Below are 19,779 nucleotides of genomic sequence, written 5' to 3' on the forward strand. Positions count from 1 at the left end.
CCATATCTCTCTGTATGCTTCAAATTCTGCCTCTTACTTGTGCTTTACTCCTCAAAACCCTTTTTTTCTCAGACAACTCTCTCAGTTTCTTGCTTGCTCTCAGTTACTTTCTTTCCCGACTTCTTTCTCTCTAGCTTCTGTCTCAGTATTTCTTTCTTTTCAATCTAGTCTCTCTCTCTCTCTCTCTCTCTCTCTCTCTCTCTCTCTCTCTCTCTCTCTCTCTCTCTCTCTCTCTCTCTCTCTCTCTGTCTCTCCCCCCACCTCCTCTGTGATCTGGCCAGACCCCTCCCACCTGCCCATAAAAACCTGCAGCATGCTGCCTGATGTTTTTAACCACAGAGTAGTTTCAGTCCTCTTTCCCTGCCCTGAGAAAGACAAAGAGAGAGAGAGAGAGAGAGATATATAGAGAGAGGGAGAGAGGTAAGCAGCACCTGATGCATACATGAGCTGGAAACGTGAGTAACTATGCCATAGTGTTGTGTTCTTGCATGTGATGTTTCCAGTGTTCTGGATGTGGATTCTCTGGCACAGTACCAGGACGCCAAAGACGGTCTGAGTGCTTGAATGACGTGTGCGTGCAGCATTGTTGCTTTTCATAATGGACTTCTTGACTCTAATGTTACATATCCACTTATGATTTTTCCAGTTAGCAGAACTGACTTGAAATCCTTTGAAGGTCTTAGACTGTGGAGATACTTTATAGCACAGGAAAAAAAATGATCTGATATTAATATCTTGAGTCAGCTCAGCATGTAACACAACTAATAATATGTAGAGAAAAATCATAAAGTTTGAAAAATAGTATAGCTGGATGAATGCTTATTGAAAAACATGTATCAAAGTGCAAGATTTATTGACACATGCATGTGTTTCTGAAATGAGACGTGAACAAATTTGCTGTTATGTTAATATATGTTATGCATATGTTAATATGCATATTATTGTACGGGACAGCTACCTGCATTCAGATCTGGTGTTTCACTTGACCTCCACCTACTGCTCCACCTGGGCGTTTACTACCCAGGGTTCCAATGGTGGACTCCCGGGCCAGAGGTGAGGCGAGGCAGTAGAGAAGAGGAGATGTCAGGATGTTATGGCTTGTGGCTGCCTCACTCTCTCTCACCCCAGGTTCCTCAGCTTAGCAAACAGGTCGTGGGGATCCAGGAGTAGTCGGACTGCCCTGTGCAGACTTGTCTCCAGCATATAACAAACTCACAGTGTGTTTATATGCGTACAGTTTTTTGCCAGACCTCACCTGGATTCCAAAGAGCACCGTTCACCCACTCGGTCAGTCTCATTAAAGGACACAACTTAAAAGCAAAGAGTAGAACAAATGTGAAGGTTTTTGTTAACTTTACATACAGGTCAAAGGATGTACTTAGTTCCAGCTAATTAAATTATGTAAGTGATTTGTTTACAAAAACCCTCTGTTTTCAAAAACAATTTATTTTTGTATAAATGAGACCAGCTGGCCAATATAGTAGTCCAGTGTTTTTAATTGTTAATTTTGTTGTCTATTTGTAGTCTGGTGCTTTTGTTTGTTTTTTCTTTGTTTGTTTGTTTATCCTTAGGAGTTGTTGGATATTTGGAATGCTGTCATGGAAGCTCAGTTCTGGTAAGGAGTCCTTGTCTGAGAACTAATGACTGGTGTTTTCAGATAGCGTGGACTGTAGTTAGACCTCACAAGGACCATGGGAATGCGTTCTGTTTCTGATTGTTAGTGCTGTAATCGCCAAGTTGTTTCTGAGAGGGTGCCTCATTCACCGTTCATTCCTCTGTGGCAGTGAATAGTTTAGCATGCAGAAAAATTCTTCTCCCAATTTCCCTCCCTCTCTCTCTCTCTCTTTCTCTGTTTCTGTTCTGTCTGTTTATCCTCTCTCTTCACCTCCCTCTCTCTCTCACATCGTGTCAGTCTCTATGCCTCTTTCTCCCTCTTTTTGCTTCTCTTTTGTTGTATATTTTTCTTGACCTCCCTCCATTTTAGTCTCTCTCTCTCTCTCTCTCTCTCTCTCTTCACATTTTTCTCATCATGTAAATCTCTTTCCATTTCTATTTGTCCCCTTTTTATCATATATATCTCCTCTCTCTCTTTACCTCTCCTCTTCTCTCTCTCTCTCTCTCTCTCTCTCTCTCTCTCTCTCTCTCTCACTCTCTCTCATCCATCTATTCTGATGAATATAACTTTAGTAATCACTTGGGATCTTTTGCACAGCTGCGGGTGAACTGAAGCTAATGTGGTAGGAATTATGTTCGTTTTAGTGGTGTCAGTCAGCTGTTTACAGAAGCTCAGCCCTGTGCACCCACTTCACTGGCGTTACTACAACTTACGTTGCTGCCAAAGACTATAAATCTCGCTGTCTTACTGGTTGTTTCGTTATATCACAGGCAAGTACGAAGGACAAATTATGATAAACAGTGTAAATGTCTGTGATATTTATTTGAATGTGTTATGAGTCTTTAAATATGGCTGTACTGTTGGAAGTGCATAATATATAGTTGGCATTTGTACACCAATGCGTTGTCTTTCTCTGACTCACCGGACTGTTCACGGAAAACACCTGTACAACTTTATCCCACTCAAATTCCTTAAGTGGCATCAGAAGCATTTAAGACTTTGTCTGGCTGGACTTTTTCATTAAAGAATGCTTCAGTACTGATTTACGTGTTTTACCTTGTCATGAACTGAGGGATCCTTTTAAAATGTTTTGGATTTATTTTGTGCTTTAAATTAAATCGCTGTGACGTAGTGATTGATAGACTTCCTGACCCTGTAACTTCACTTTTTAAAATGTCGTCGGTATACCTCTGTGGGACGTTGAGGGAAATAAGCCATTATTACATTATCCTTTCCGATTTCAAATCCTCTAAATTTTCTTCTGGAATACTTTTAAGGCTGTGCACAGAGGTACACGAGAGGGAAATGACCAGCGATTACAATGGCATGTCACAGAGCAAGGGACGAGTTGTGTGCAGGTTGAAATGGACAGTGGTTGGGCACATGGAAGCTTAGCTTCTGGCTGAACATGGGGTTTGGAACGGGCAGCTGGAATGTCCCTGAATTCCACTGTGATGTCATTTGTCGCATCTGACGTTCTAGAATCCCGCTGCACATGTGACCCACGTTAAATGCGTTTAGTGGGTTTATTTGAATGTTATTGTCCCTGACTAAAAACAACTCTTGTTTGGAGCCGCTCCCACACCGTGGGTTATACCGAGCAGGTGATGCAGAAGGACACTCGGATGTGTTTTGAAGGGTGGGTTTGGCCGTTTCCCCCTGAATGGCTGCTGTTTTCCAAGCCTTGGCTCTTCTCCTGGGAACAGCCCTCAGTCAAACAGAAAATCTCGCCTCTCACTGAACCTTCTTCCCCCTCATCACGTCTGGAACAAAAGTCGGCCGATGAGCCGGGGAAAAGTGGTCCGTGTCGTCCAGGCAACGTGGCAGGGTGGAACTGTTTCCCTCCCATCACGAGTTACAGGAGCAACCAGGTCAGGTGTCCTCTAGAAATACCTTAAACGGCACTAAGTGCCCTGAAATGCAGCTGTGTCTGTAAAAGGCTGTTAATGTACTTTTTTCTCGAAGCCTCCCTTGCAGTGTTTAGACTGCTTCTGTCCAAGAGCAATCATGAACAAGTTTCAAGTTCAGAAGTACTTAGCAATGCCTGGCCTGCAAACTAAACAGAGCGATTTCTCAGTAACACTGAGGGGGGTCAGTGTAACATTCAGGGGGTCCAGATTTTAAATAAAAACTGGTGAACCTCATAATCTTGGTTCTTTTTTATTACCATATTAAACTCCTAAGAGTGAATGTAATTCACTGAATTTTGTCCACTGCTGCTCACAAGGTCAGGCTAGTCTGAGCTATCAGGCTGGTCCGGGTCGTCAGGCTGATCTGACAGGCTGGTATGGGCTGGTAGGCAGGTCTGGGCTGTCAGGATGGTGTGACAGGGTAGTCTGGGCTGAAAGGCTAGTCGGGGCTGGCAGGCTGATCTGGGCTGTCAACCTGGTCCTTGGCATCAGGCTTGCCCAGGCTGTCAGACTCGTCTGGATCAAACCGGGTTTATCAAAGGTAGCACTGCAGTGCAGTGTAGAAGAATGCTGGGAATGTGAGAAATAGAAAGGGATGGAGAGACACAAAGAGAGAGGGATGGAGAGAGAGAAAGAGAGGGATGGAGAAAGAGAAAGAGAGATGGCTGGGGACAGCTCTCCACCGAGCAAGAGAAGAACTGAATGTCAGGTGCAGTTTTTACATGTGCACATGAATGCCAAATAATAAAGATTCTAAAGCTGTAAAATGCAATTGTGAAACTTGATTGTGTGCTTGTGTATGAGTGTGTGCTTGTGTATGAGTGTGTGTTTGTGTATGATTGTGTGCTTGTGTATGAGTGTGTGCTTGTGTATGAGTGTGTGCTTGTGTATGATTGTGTGCTTGTGTATGAGTGTGTGCTTGTGTATGGGTGTGTGCTTGTGTATGAGTGTGTGCTTGTGTATGAGTGTTTGTGTGTCATCTTCACACTTTGAGGCGGAGAAAGACAGCAAGAGGAAGGGGGATGGACAGGAGAGAGAGGAGCACAGAGGAAGTGGGAGAAAGGGAGAGAAGGAGAGAGGGAGGCTGGAAGAGTGAGAGGATGGGGAAAAGAGAGAAAGTGAGGCAGGGAGAGGGAGAGAGAATGAGAAACAGAGTGAATGTGTTTTACAGCCCCAAACCATGCTGTTGGATCACTGTCAGTTCCATCAGCTGATTCTGCATTCTTCTATCCTCAACACGCTCGCACATGCTCGCACGCGCCCGCACGCGCACCAACACACCCATGTCACATACGTACACATTTGCATGCCTGCCTCTCACTGACATCTGCTGCTCTGAGTATGCAAACACGCCACACACACACGCACACACACACACACACACACACACACACACGCACACACACACACACACACACACACACACACACTCTCTCTCTCTCTCTCTCACACACACACACACACACACACACACACACACACACACACACACACACACATTTGCATGCCTGCCTCTCACTGACATCTGCTGCTCTGAGTATGCAAACACACCACACACACACACACACACACACACACACACACACACTCACTCTCTCTCTCTCTCACACACACACACACACACACACACACACGCACACACTCAATTACATTTTGCAGTTAATATGCCACAGCTAAGAAATGGAGAGGGTATTTATGAAAGGTAGAAAAAGACAGACATCAGTTTTAGGATGGTAGATGAGGACAGTAATCCCTAAAACAATGTTCTACCTCCCTATCTTACTTCTAATGTTGTAGTAGATTTCCCTTTTGAATGCATGTGTTTGCTTGTCTGTGTGTGGTTAAGTTTATGGAGTCCCTCAGAGGTACTTCTTGTACAAATACCAGTGCTTGCAAGTCACCAGTGCCTCTGTGTGTGTGTGTGTGTGTCTGTTGACACAATAAAACAGGACCCAACTCCTTGCCAGGGCATCACCCCAGAGGCAGACTGCCCCATGAGGACACCACCACACAGTGCCCCACTAGAGGACTGCCCCACAAGGGCCCCACCCCACAGGGGGACCGCCCCACAAGGGCCCCACCCCACAGGGGGACCGCCCCACAAGGGCCTTACCCTACAGGGGGACCGCCCTATGAGGGCATCACCTCACGAGGGTTTTGGCTCATAGGTTGCATGGGCCCTTGTGATGGAACAGTACTACTTGGACAAAAACAATAGAGTATCTGAACCATTTAATATACTGCCTTAGTCCAAAAATGGCAATTGATCCTGCAGAAAGCAAACAAAGAATAAATAAAATGAAAATACAAATATACATATATATAAATCTTTTAAACTTTTAAAATGTATAACTTTTTTATATTAACCAAGATATTAACTATTAAATTCCAAAGATGGTTTGCATCACTGATCAAGAGTGCCTACAGCTTTTAAACACCAACACCAAAAGACAAGTTCTACTAGGGTCCTGTTTGGTTTCTGAACAGACCCTTTTCAGATTTTTTAAATAAATAAAAAAAAATGTTTCAAGCAAATTTTCAAACCTGTGCTCTGAGGTTCAACTGTAGGTTTAATTATATGCATTGTCTGTCAATGCAGTTGCAATAACAATGCAAAGACCTTCACTTGTTTTATATCAGTTCTTCTGGTCCTGGCTGTTTGTGGCCTGTAAGACAGGTGGGGAGATGTAACATTTTGCCAGGTTAAACTTCTATTACTGATTCCTTCCGAATTATATGGTGTTTCTTAAAAAAACAAATCCCCATCCGTTGTGACATAAATGATTTAATAAAATCAGTAAGAATTCCAGCAACAACAATTTGCTAATAAATGCCAGTGTTTAATGTGCTCTTTCTAGCCATCGCCTTTGTTTAGCTCCAATGTAAGCCGAACATCTGGAAGCAGTCAGCAGGCTCAGAAGAGGTGGAAGCAGCGGCCTGGCGCTAACAGAGCTGTGGACTGCGGCCAAGGCGGACGCGGCGTTGCGCTTGTACATTTTGGCGCAGTCGGGCGAGACACGGGAGCGTGGAGACATGCGCCCAGACTCCGTCCCGTAGGCTCGGCGCACGTCTTTTCGATGCGGTTAACCAATGTGTCAGTTAAGTTCTCACCGTTTCTGCCTTCCTTCTTGTATGTTCGCCGCTTTTGGACGTGCCAAACTGAAACGCACATATATGTTTGACGTGCCGGTTTGTCAGAAGCAAGCCCTGCGGCTAATTGGAAATTTCATTTCGGCGCGCGTGTGAATCTGACAAACAGACTGGGAGCGGAGAAAAGAAACCCTCGCAGATCGAAGACGGCCAGTGGTTTGGGTTTGGACTAAACTGAAGCTTGCGATGTTAATCTGGCACCGGATGCGTCTCCAATGGCCTCTTGTGAACCGCTGTTGGAGTCGCCTTTACTCTTTTTTTAACGGTTTTGCCCTTGTGTGTTTAATGAGTTCATCCCGTGCGCCAAACGCACACAACTTAGTTTACACTCTGCTGCGTGATTAGATATGACAGTCCCTGTGAAATCCGGACTGTTTTTGCGTCAATACTTTACGGAGTTTCGTTAAAGCTATCGTGTTTATTGCAAGTGTGGCAGTCGGAGGTCGAGGATGCTTGACATGGAATGAAAGGAGTTTGTTTTAAGGTTTTGTTTCCTCTTTTCCTTTTAGCCGTGACAGCTGTACGAATCTCTCCCATTGCCTGAGGAAGGGAGAGAGAGTCTGGCTAGGAGTTCCACCCAAATCCTGTTTTTCCAGAACACTGGGTCTTGGCTGAAGGTGTTCAGTATTAAGTAGAATTGCACAAGACTCTCCGAAAACAAATGTGTGAGAGGAGTAATAAATTAGAATTGCCAAAGGAATGAACCTCAGGTGAGGCTTCTCTCACTATCTCAAACATACATTGTCAAAATTCAGTTCAGCATGTAATTATCTAGTTTTGATAGATAACGCATATGATTAAAAATATACACTGGCATATGCATGGTAGTGTTGTAAATCCAATTTTAGAATTCTAGAATACTGAAGGCCTATACCCATGTTATTAAATAGTAGGGCACATCTCACGAAATCTATCCCCCAGAAAAGACATATATGTGCACATACGTTTATAAGAACTGTTTAAAATTTGTCTTCATCACTGATAAAAATACGTTTTTAAGAAACAAAAAAGTATGCATCTTTTAAATTGGAATTTATAGTCAATTAATTAAACAATTTAAGAAATCAACCGTGTCTTGCCCAATAACAGAACCGCAGTCATATACTGAAGCAGTGTTTTCAGTGAGTAACATAATAATGATAATGATAATCTAAGATAATATGTGGTAATATATTTACAAAACCTGATCACTGCGTTGTTCCTGCGGGCGTGTCTCCAGCGTTACGACCCGTCAGAGCAGGGTATGGAACGATGATCTCGGGTTCAGCTTATACGTAGGGTGCCTACGTTTAGTGGAGCTGTCGGCTGGGTGCTAAAACACCTGAGCGCTGAGAAAAGTTAACGCGCGTCCATCTCTCTCTCTCTCTCTCTCTCTCTCTCTCTCTCTCTCTCTCTCTCTCTCTCTCTCTCTCTCGCTCTCTCTGTGAGTGTGTGTATGTGTACTTAGTTTGAGTATTGATTACGTTTGCTTACTACTGATGTACGAGATCAAGAGATTCCTTCAAATTCCTATGAACAACGATGCCAGTAAATGGTCCTTTTGCACAACAGGCCTGTCAGTAGTATCTACGATTTTACATCAGCAGTGGGAAAAATGGTTTTATTTTCTCTAGAACAGAAAATTCTGAATGACAGCATGCTTGTGGACAGTTCTGCCTAAATCTTTTATTTGATTTTTCCTTTCTTATTAGATGTAGTGCCAGTAATGTGCCTAATGCAAAATTGGTGTGCATTTTAAATGCGAGAGACTCATTTAAAATGAAAAGGACTTACAAAAGGACTATTTACTGCGGTCAAGTCAAGCTTTAAGAAAAAAAAATTCAAATGGATAACTTACACTGCGCGCAAGGTCAAGATTGACAACCATCAAGATGTAGCGTCCTGCTTTTTGTGTACTTAACTACAACAGCGCCCTCTATTGGATAGAGTTTAATACAACGTGATATGACTAGCTCCATTCTCCTTCGATCAACCCTAGAGCTTCACAATTCGCTGAAGAGGCTTCTGTGCAACCTCATTTATAGAAACACGAGGAACTCTGCCAAAAACTACTTTACCGTAAGCAAAAGAAGACATTATGCCAGATGGATCAGATCACATTTACTACGGGGCTTAGATCTAGTTTTTCTCTATGGGTGTTAGTCTATTGTCATAGGTAGAAACGTGATCACCAGGGCTGTATCCACCCTTTCCAAATCAGTAAGGAAAGATGTGAAACTAAGTAGCTGAAATATTACAGTTGTAGTAAACATTTCTGAATAACCTTTAAAAGAAAAACAAAAGGTGTGTAGTTGCGCTCAGTCCAAGAAAATAAACAGAAAGACATTTGCTGTGGGTGCATGAAGCAAATAGTAGAATATCCACAAAAATAAAGAATGTAGCCCGCACACTGCCCAAAAAAAAAAAAAAAGACCAGGCAAATCCAAAAGAAGTTCAATATTACTCCATTAATATGATCTGAATCCAACCAGTGAAGCAAGCCCAAATGTTTCAGCTTACATGCCATGGTCAGTGAGCATCAATTATCATTATTAAATATTAATGACCATGATCAGGACCATAATCTGATCCTTGCCACCCTGATGTGATTTAGGATTTTCTCCACTTCAGTGGGACTGACCTTTTTAGTCCCCCAACCCCACCCCCAGCATATGGGTATGGCAAAATATACCAATAAGAAAGCTCACGGGGAAATGGCTTGTTTTACACCTATTCCATCCAAGACGGACAGGATTAGGGCTGGATCTCCAGGTGCAGTGAGACTCGCTGCTGGTGTCCTGAGGACTTCCGTTCATGTGGTGTGCCTCACTTACACATGTAGGTCATCAACTGCTCTCCGACTGGGGGGTCATAATAGGTTCCAGATTGGTCATTGGTTTCACTGCCTGGTACTGTTCTTTCAGGGGTGGGATAACTGTGTTTTCATCAGTCAGGTTACTACTGATGAACTCTTTTAAAAAGATACAGATTAGGTTCTTTTTAGTATTGAGAGATGTGACACTTTCATTATTTATAGATTGTAACACTGGCCAGTCTAATATTTCTACCTTATGAAACTCTGGGAAGGACCATATGAAACTATTTTATTGAGATAAATGATTTCATAATACGCTTTTCTGTGCATCTCACATGGATCAAGACCTCAAGAATACAGTCCAAGTGTGTAGTTTACAAAAAACATTCTTTAGATCTATCATAGTGCTGGCACTATTATGGACCGCTGTCTGCCTGAAACTGCTTATTATGTTATTAGTCAAGGGTATATGAGACCATATATAAACACAAAATAACATGATTTGATAATGGTAAACATTATGTGAGCGGAATGACAAATGTAACAGACGAAGCAAATGCAGCAAATAACAAGTGTATTACAAGGTGTCACAATAAACATACAAATATACTGGGGATCAGTGTAGCAACGTCAGGAGGGACCAAGACCAACAAAACAAACAAAACACACTAGAAAAGAACAAGACAGCTATCTATACTCCACCAAAAGAAAATACACAGCCTACACACTCCCTATCACCAAATACAGTGACAAAATCCACTGCCCAAACCAACTGGCAGCCCCTCCTTATAACACCGTGATCCACAACAACCATACTTTATATCTACACCTATAAAGACATAATATTACATAATATTTACAAAAGACACGTCATGTCTGTGGGGTTCACAGATCTTCTTGGTTGTTTTAATTAAGATACAGTTATATAGTTCTTAGTGTGTAGTATGTAGTATTTTCTATCTCTGGTGACATGGTAGACCTCAAAGGGTTAAATGTGTCCCTACTCTTTTGCTGATGTGCATCCGTTCCCACTTGCTTGCTCCCTTTAGAAAGCCTAAACCTCATGATACCTCATGTACATATCAACAGAATGGTCTTGAAGTATTGTGATATTATATTTTTGGATCTCATCCACCTCTAAATGCAGCACTGTTCAGACTGATGGGTTTTTGTTTTTTTGTTTTTTTGCTCCAACACGAGTTGGATCAGGTACGTCAGAGCAGAGAAAGTAGCGAACTGTGCAGTTTTGCTGCTCTCCAGTATTCTACAATTCCACCTAAATAATGTGTGAAAAATGTGTATGTTTCTGGAAAATTTCACTGTCAGCAGAGATGACATGCTTTCCATTTCCATTGCTCAGAGAGAGAAAGAGAGAGAGAGTGCAGGAAAGCTGGTATTTAAAGTAGTCACAGGGGCCCATCAAGCTAACCACAGACTCATATGTCTACTGCACGTGTGCGTTCAGCTTAATTTATCACCTTCAGGTAATTTAAATACTATTAGTTAGAAGGGCAGCTAATGAAGGCATTAGAAACACCAGTAAAACCATTCTACCATGAGAGCGTCTTGTCTGAGCATATGTTGTCTTGCATGATAACATGTTTCAAAAACAGTGTTGTTGTTTGTGGACTACCTCTGTTGTAGGATAAAAGCACCATCTATTTTTAGTACCTCTGTTTTTATTTTGGCCCTGCATTAGGTGGTATTATGCAGTATACACAGGCTGTGCTTGAAATATATCAGCAGTTGTATTGACTCACCTTCTCTCCTCTCTCTAAGGCTTTGGATTAGATCATGTGATTATCAAGGTGACGATGACCAATCTTTTACTAAGAATCAAGCAAAAAATCAACTGTCATGCATTGTCTCACAGAACACTATTCCCCTTTATTCCCTTTAGGAATAAGCTGTCGTAATGGACTGCTGTGTAAAACAGAAAATGTGAAAGTCTTAAAAAAAATATGCTATTTACCCAATACATATCTTCTGCATAAACTCAGCTCAAAGTTATTCCAAGCCATAGAAAAAAATGGACCCATCAAGACACTGAAATTCCAGGTAGAAAGGTCTTTAGAAAAGAAGCATTTTGATTGGTTAAGCAGTCCAACATGGCAGGATCAAGAATATATAGTCTGCTGTGTACCAGCTGTATGCTATGGACTGATCTTAATTTTCCATCTCAGTGTTAGGCTCATTTTGACTGTGACAGAGTTCCATGTCACAATGACCTTGTGATTGCAAGGCTTATGGGAAGCTTGTGTGGATATACACCAGAGCTCTCCATGTGAGCGTTTACTGTTACAGTCAAAGCAAGAGCTATTGCCACTTTTTGAGACTTTTGGAAACTGTTGGTGATTGCTACATCACAGGTTCTAAAGTATTCTAAAAGTATTTTAGCAGATTTAAAAGTGAAAATATGCAGTGAACATGGTAAGCAACAAGTTAACACAATGTATATTATATTTAAATTATATTTATATATGATCACATATATGCATGTGAAATTTATTTATGTACATTTCTCTATACCACAAATGTGTAAGTATACAAAAGATGAGATGTCAAAAGTCCTGTGCCAAGCCATGAGGGTTTCACATATGGCTCAGTCCACTCATTTTATAATATGCTCTTAGAACCCACTACTTCACAGTCTCTTCACAGGGGTCATCAGGTAAGTATCTCACCTCATCTGTGTCTTAGTTGTTTTTGAACTAAGCCTATGTACTTCAGATGACCTTGGGGTTGCATATTAAGAGAGAGAGGTTGCATACCAAAGAGAGTGCACCACCAAACTTAGCAGGTCATCCTCCAGGCCTGTTTGGGCCTGCTCCCATACCTATCCACAGTAGATAATGTCAAATGTCCTGTACTAACCATTAAGATTTCAACTTATTATAAAACCAAAAGCCTCTATCAATCAATTATGTCGCAAGCTCTTCACAGAGGTTGTCAGGGAGGGATGTTCCTTCATCTGTGTTTTGCTGGATTAAGCCCAGGTTACCTACAGAAGGCTCAACAGTGAGGTCCACCCCAATTCAATCACAGATCTACCTTACTGAACTTACCGAACCCCTTAAGCCAATTATTGCCTAAACCGTTAAGTCCATACAGGCCTCCCCAGCACCTATGGCCATATCCAGCCCCACTGAAACTGTCAATGCTGCGAGGTCCTTATGGAGTTTATGCACTATACCTCCAAACATTCCCAAGATAGCATTGTAAATGTTTGTGCTCTCCTCATCCACAGCTACTGACTCGCCATTGCAGCTACTTCTGAGCTTTTTTTCACAGCTACATACTTAGCATAAGGCCTCTAAAACCAAATTCCACAAGCAAAGATGTGGCAGACAACTATAAATCTCTACTGGCCTTATATACACCTGCCACCCATGTTCTCTCACCAAAGCCACCAAATCTGCATATTTCAGTTTTTTCCTTTTGAAAACGTAATCAACTGCATCCTCAAATATAATTGATAACTCTATAAAATATCTGCATGCTTTCTGATTACAATACCGTATCCAGACTCAGTGTAGTCTGGAGCTTTCTACCAACACCCATTATCAATTTCCAGTCTTGCCCTTCAACTGATCAACTGATCATTATAGCTTGCGCTCACACTTCTTTACACTGCCCCTTACGTACAACCTAACTGCTCTGCTGCTAACACAAGTAGGCAAAGAGTCAACCTCCATGCACTTTTTATCACATCAACATGCTATGGAGCTAAGCACCTTACTTTTCCTCTATGTGCAGCGTCTCAGCAAGAAACTAACCTTAGCTAAATGCCAGCAAAATATGCTTCAACCCAGTCTCTGCATATAATTTACAGCTACAATCTTCACCAGCCCACTGCCCAAGGTTTTGCAGAATTAGATCATAAGTCACTCCAAGCAAAAATGTAATACTCCATCCACTCATATCCATCAGCTACAGCTTTCACCAGGGAATTTTCCATGCCTCTAAATTCTCTCAACTTAGCTATTATCCCTGCTTTCATTCTGGGGCTGCTTTTGCATGCTATACTTCTCTTTCAGCTCACAAATAAAGATAGTAACCATTCACCTTCTCTCTGGCAATGTGGCCTTGCTCTGCATTCTGTACGTCACATGACCAAAGCCCTGCCCCTGCCCTTTGCACCTGACCTATCACATCCACATGCGCCAATGCTCTCTTAGCTAACTGCACCACCTCTCGTGGACTCCCTGCTTTTGCGACTGGTGCAGCCTATTTTATCACCTTATCCTTAGACTCTAACAAGCCCATCTCATGACTTGCCTTAGCAAATATAAAATTCCTGGATTAGGCTTGTCAGCTGTAGCCCTCCTCTCCCATACTTAGGCAACTATTTAGACAACACAACATCCCTAGCCACTTCCTTATAGCTTTATTCATAATTCTGTCCTGCCTTTCTACTTCAGTAATTACAACCTCATAAACAATCAGTGGTCAACTAATATGAGGCAGCAAGCCAAACTGTAGACATCACAGTTTCAGTTTACCTGGCAACACCTTCTCGATGCTAGCTTTCACCATCCCCTTCTTCAACCCCTTCTTCAACCCCAACTTGTTCTTTATCATTTATTGCTGCACTACACCATCTACCTAAATTCTTAACTGTATATAACTTCAGTATAGAAGGTATCAATTCTCTCCCCATTAGAAAGCTTTCCTACACTATTTTTTCTTTCACAACTAACAGACCTACTGGGTTCAACCTTCATCTATGCCCACGTAAGATTATCAGTGAACTTCTGTAGTAGCTGCTGTGTATATGGCAGAGTAGTCGTCAGCCTTCGCATATCATCCATGTAAGCCCTGACTGAATCCCTGATCTGTGTGCCATCCTACAGCCTCTACCCGCCCACAACCCACTTAGAAGACATAATTATTACCTCCATCAGCACCGCAAAGGGTGAAATAGCACAACCATTAAACGCATGTCCAATCGCTACTAAAATGTAACATGTTCTCCTGTATTAAAGCAGAACTGAACACCTTAACCAGCCCAGTAATCCTATCTGGTATCTGGAAGAATCCACATGCTTTCCACAAGAGATTATGTGGTACTGAGTCAAATGCATTAGCCAAGTCTAGAAATAGCACATGTAGGTCCTTGCCCTCTTTCTTTGCTGTCTGAATCTGATGCCAGATCATGCTGCTATATACCAGACTACCTACAAAACCTGAGAATCCTGCATTTTGCACTGAATCTTCAGTTAACTTATTTGCCTTCAAATGTGTCTCCATGTGATCACACCAAAGAAAATCTTACCATCCACATTAAGAATATTTATAGGTCAAAACTGCTCAATACCCTTAACATCATTCTCTTTTGGTTTATAATACCCCCTGCTCTTCATCACTCCTTTGGGATAATACCTCTTTTCCACATTATTAATTTTCCACAATATGATTGTGCTGCTATTTCTGAAGGCTGCAGGTGTCAGTGCTGGTATAACTGCAGGTGTCAGTGCTGGTGTCAGTGCACGTGTCAGTGCTGGTGTCAGTGCTGGTATAACTGCAGGTGTCAGTGCTGGTGTCAGTGCACGTGTCAGTGCTGGTGTCAGTGCTGGTATAACTGCAGGTGTCAGTGCTGGTGTCAGTGCTGGTGTCAGTTCTGGTGTCTCCTCCTCTCTGCAGGACATGGTCATGCCTCTACACTCTGCCTCTGGTTTTGCCCTGGTGGTGCAGCTTTGCCTCCTGCATCATGCCCAAGCAGGGGCACGCTACGGGCACAAACAACTGCCCCAGCAACTGCCCCAGCAACACCAACCCTTGCCTCAGTTACCTCACATTCCTATGGGTAAGGAAGGGATACCACATCAGCAGTACCTAGGGAAGGAGCTTCCTCATCTACCTTATGGAAACGAGATGCCTGTGCTCCCATTTTATGGAAAAGAACAGCCACAGTTACCCTTGCAAATGGGCAAATTCAGTCTGGGCAAAGGTATGAAAGTTGTTCAAAAAAACAAATCAGTCACATTATTGAGTGTAGTAACTTATTATGCTATTTGGTCTGTGAGCTTTGTGTGTCATTGTTTGCTGATAGCCTTGATATTAAGGAAAAGGGGAATTTCATTAGGCTGAAATCCAACCATATCTTGATGCAGGCACACATGAGGGAAAAGATCTAAGATGATGCCTCTAGGTTATAGGCAGATCTGGGGAAGTTAGTGTCTTCCTCATATTGACCCCCATACTGCTTGACTAATTAGCTTCTCTTTAACTTTAACCTAATTTTAAAAAGTTGAAATTGCCACTCACATTTAGAATGAAATTGCTATGAAACTTTCCATGCTGTTGCCAAAATAAATGCTTTTTAGGAGTCACTGACTATTGTCATCTGCACAGGGTTACCCACACAGCAATAGATTCTTGATAAATCACATTGTTTAAGAAAAAATGCAGAGGTGAACTGTTCCACACAATGATTAAGTTAATCCCCTACCATGATCTCATGATTTAAGCTTGATTTAAACTATAACTTAACAAGGTACAGCAACATCATGAAATAACAAATCTTTGTTAGCTAAAAACTGCATGTATTACCTGTCTAATGACACTTATATTTTCTGATTTTTTTTCATTTTAACATATACAAAACAAAGACAACAGAATTGACAGATAAAACACCTTCTTAAAATAAATACAAAATACCAAAATAAAATGTCAAAAACAGGAGCAACTACTGTCACATCAACTAAAAAACATAAAAGTGTACAGCATGAAATATTAAAGACAATAGTTTTGGATTGGCTGATATTACATGCTTCAGAGCAGACACAGTTATATATCTAATAATACTTATAAAGCTGCAGTATATGTGTGCTGCTATATTCTCAGCTGTCATATCATGGACATGTATCTCAGTTTTTTCAAAGCCTGAATCAAGATTCACAAGTAAACTATGTCACTCAACGCCCAGTGATTTTATAATATAACCTGCTCATATTTATCATATACTTGATACAAATCTGCTGAATATTGAAGGATTTCAATCTCTTTTAAATGTACTTGTACTTTTAAATGTATGTATTTATCCATAGTGTCTCAATGTTTTCATAAATATATGCATTACATTTTCATATTAGATGCATATTACATTTCTTTCTTCAGGTGAAACTATACCCAGAGGTGAAAAAGGCCCTCCAGGTGAGGTAGGACCTATGGGGCCTCCAGGACCTCAAGGTCCCCCTGGAATTCCAGGCCATGGCATTCCAGGTCCCCCTGGGAAACCTGGCTTCCCCGGCCCTCAAGGATTTCCTGGGAATGGAAAACCTGGTATGCCTGGACTGCCAGGAAAACCTGGAGGGATTGGTTTGCCAGGCCCTAAGGGTGAGATGGGACCAGGTGGTGGTGAGGGTCCAGTAGGATTGCCAGGCCCTTCAGGGCTTCCAGGACCACCTGGGCTACCAGGTCTGGCAAAACCAGGTGCTCAGGGACTACCTGGACAGCCAGGGTTTCGTGGAGAGCCTGGACACAAGGGCCTTCCAGGGATTCCTGGTATTCCAGGACCTAAAGGTGATAAAGGGATTGGCCTTCCGGGATTACAAGGTCATAAAGGACCAAATGGGCCACCTGGTCTACCAGGTCAAGCAGGGTTACCAGGAGTTGGCAAGCCAGGACAAAATGGATTACCTGGGCCCCCTGGAGTTCCTGGTAAAGCTGGTCTACCAGGAGAGCCAGGGCTGGCAGGACTTCCTGGTGAACAGGGGCAACCTGGACCATCAGGACTACCAGGTATTGGCAAACCTGGTTTCGATGGTTTGCCAGGGAAGCATGGACTTCCAGGTGGAAAGGGAGAACCAGGTCCCCCTGGTTTTCCAGGGGGTCCAGGTTTGCCTGGATTTGGGAAGCCAGGTTATCCTGGACCAAAAGGTGAGAAAGGACATAATGGTTTATCTGGCCCTCCAGGTCCTAAAGGTGAAAAGGGTTATGGTGGAGTTCCTGGAATTATTGGCCCACCTGGACCAGGTGGTCTCCCTGGTCCACCAGGTCTCATGGGGCCCCCAGGAGTCATTGGTTTCACTGGACCAAAAGGAGAAGGTGGTGCAGTTGGACCAAAAGGGCCAGTAGGTATAAAAGGTGAACAAGGACCTCCAGGACTTCCAGGAAAACCAGGGCTCCCAGGAGAAAGTGGGCAGCCAGGACCAAGAGGCTTTCCTGGGCCTTTAGGCCCTCAGGGTGAATATGGACACAAAGGTTTACCTGGTCTCCCTGGTGCCCCTGGGAAGCCTGGACAAAAAGGTCAGGGTGGTCTGCCAGGGGAAAAAGGTCCCCAAGGTCCAATAGGAATTCCAGGACTTATGGGTCCAAGTGGACCAATTGGACCTCCAGGATTTCCAGGACCAAAAGGGGAATATGGCCCACAGGGAAAACCGGGTCCACCAGGTGAAGGAAATCCTGGACTTCAAGGTCCAATGGGTCCACCAGGGAAACCAGGACCAGCTGGACTTCCTGGCAAACCTGGAATGCCTGGCTATCCTGGTCCTCCTGGTCCACCTGGACCACCATCAGGCATGGGTCAGATTAGCCCCGAGATAGGTCAGATTCTGGACGGGGCCAAACTGGATGGTTACAAGAAAGGCAAACTTGTAGGAGACATTACTGATAGAAATGGTCTTGAGATGCCTGCTTTTACTGCTCAGCTAATAACACCATTTCCTCCTGTTGGCAGCCCAGTGGTATTCAACAAGATCTTGTACAATGGCAATCAGAATTATAACCCTCAAACAGGCATTTTCACCTGTAGCATCCCTGGAGTTTATTATTTTGTGTATCATGTCCACTGCAAAGGAGCCAATGTGTGGGTAGCTCTGCACAAAAACAATGAGCCAGTAATGTACACATATGATGAGTACAAAAAGGGTTTTCTAGATCAAGCATCAGGGAGTGCAGTGCTGCCTCTACGATCTGGAAACACTGTTCATATTCAATTACCATCAGACCAAGCTGCAGGACTTTATGCTGGTCAATATGTCCACTCATCATTCTCTGGATATTTATTGTATCCACTGTAAAGTGCTTGTGACTATAGGTCCTTGGTGAAAAGATATCAGCGTTTGATATATGAACTGCATGTGTGTTATCAGCACTTTTACGAAATCCAGGTGGGAAAATAAAAAGTGCAGAATTTCAGTCATGTAGAATTTACCATTTGATGTCAGTTTGTACTTCACTGGTAGTTTTTCAAATAATGAATATGACAATGAAAAATGTTGACATTTTTAAAATGTGAGGTATGTAGTACATACATTTTTTTTAGGGAAAAAGAAAAGACAAAGGCTCTGTCTTCAATTCATTCATTAAGCATCTAAATGGCAGACACACATATTCATATTTCCTTCTTTTTCAGTAGGCTATTTGTGCCAGCCTGGGGCAATATTAACTACATACATAACTATACACATTCTCTGTTAATAAGAGTGCGTTCAGTTTTTCTACCAGATACAGTGGTTTTTACCAATCATCTGTCAGTTTTTACCTATCACTTTTCAATATTCTTTACATCAGCTAATTGCATTCTCAATCTCCATGAAAAATATATGGTACAGTTTATTTGTTTATGGTAACATTTTCCTCTTCCAGTTATCATATCACTTTACAGTAACTGCAGGCTCACATTCATCAATATATAAACATTACTTTATTAAGCAAAATAAGGAAGCAAGGTCAGTTTTACTTACTGATACAAACTGGGGTACATATGAAATATGTATAGCATATGTGTATATAATATGTTTTTTTGCTGTTAATATCCCTCAGATATTCTAAAACATATGCAAGCAGAAAATGTTAATTCCAAATATGTGGACATGATAAATCCGATAAAAGGTCAACATAGTGTTAATTTGTTTCATCACAGAAAATAGTTACACCTGAGGAAAGTTAGTCTAGAGGATTGCAGTGGGATTTCTTCTCTGTAATTTATTGTTTTATTTTGTTTGTTTTGTTTGTTTTGTTTTGTTTTACTACTGAGTGTTTGGATTTGTATATGTGATTAAAAAAAATTTTAAAAAAAGAAAAAAACCATGGGGCATACAAACAAACTGTGCCGTCCAGTTTTCACAATGGTGCTAAACATTTAATCAATGAACAGTGTCATTTTTGGTTTTTAAATAAAATGGAATTGACTGAAATTGCTGATGTATGTGTGATATTTGCATGCAAAGTCGGCACTTCAATATGCTGAGCCTCAACACTCAACAATTTATTTTAAAAAAGTAAACAATTGACTTTGAAATAATATATATATGTGTGTGTGTGTGTGTGTGTGTGTGTGTGTGTGTGTGTGTGTGTGTGTGTGT

At 42.1% G+C, this 19,779-nt stretch overlaps 1 protein-coding gene across 4 annotated transcripts; it reads left to right on the forward strand.

Moving 5' to 3' along the window:
- Positions 1–340: 340 nt before the first annotated feature.
- Positions 341–19,611, forward strand: col8a1b (collagen, type VIII, alpha 1b). 4 transcript variants are annotated; one of them, XM_035520879.1, is made up of 4 exons: positions 5,709–6,619; positions 7,185–7,385; positions 15,113–15,419; positions 16,589–19,611. In XM_035520879.1, the coding sequence occupies exons 3-4, from the start codon at positions 15,116–15,118 to the stop codon at positions 18,490–18,492; spliced, it is 2,208 nt and encodes a 735-aa protein (XP_035376772.1). In that variant the 5' UTR covers positions 5,709–6,619; positions 7,185–7,385; positions 15,113–15,115; the 3' UTR covers positions 18,493–19,611. The 4 variants fall into 4 exon arrangements, with proteins under 4 accessions (XP_026883505.2, XP_026883507.2, XP_035376772.1 ...); XM_027027704.2 differs by lacking the exons at positions 5,709–6,619; positions 7,185–7,385 and adding an exon at positions 341–420; XM_027027706.2 differs by lacking the exons at positions 5,709–6,619; positions 7,185–7,385 and adding an exon at positions 368–455.
- Positions 19,612–19,779: the final 168 nt, after the last annotated feature.

This window comes from Electrophorus electricus, chromosome 21 (genome assembly GCF_013358815.1).
Source record: "Electrophorus electricus isolate fEleEle1 chromosome 21, fEleEle1.pri, whole genome shotgun sequence".
NCBI lineage: Eukaryota > Metazoa > Chordata > Actinopteri > Gymnotiformes > Gymnotidae > Electrophorus > Electrophorus electricus.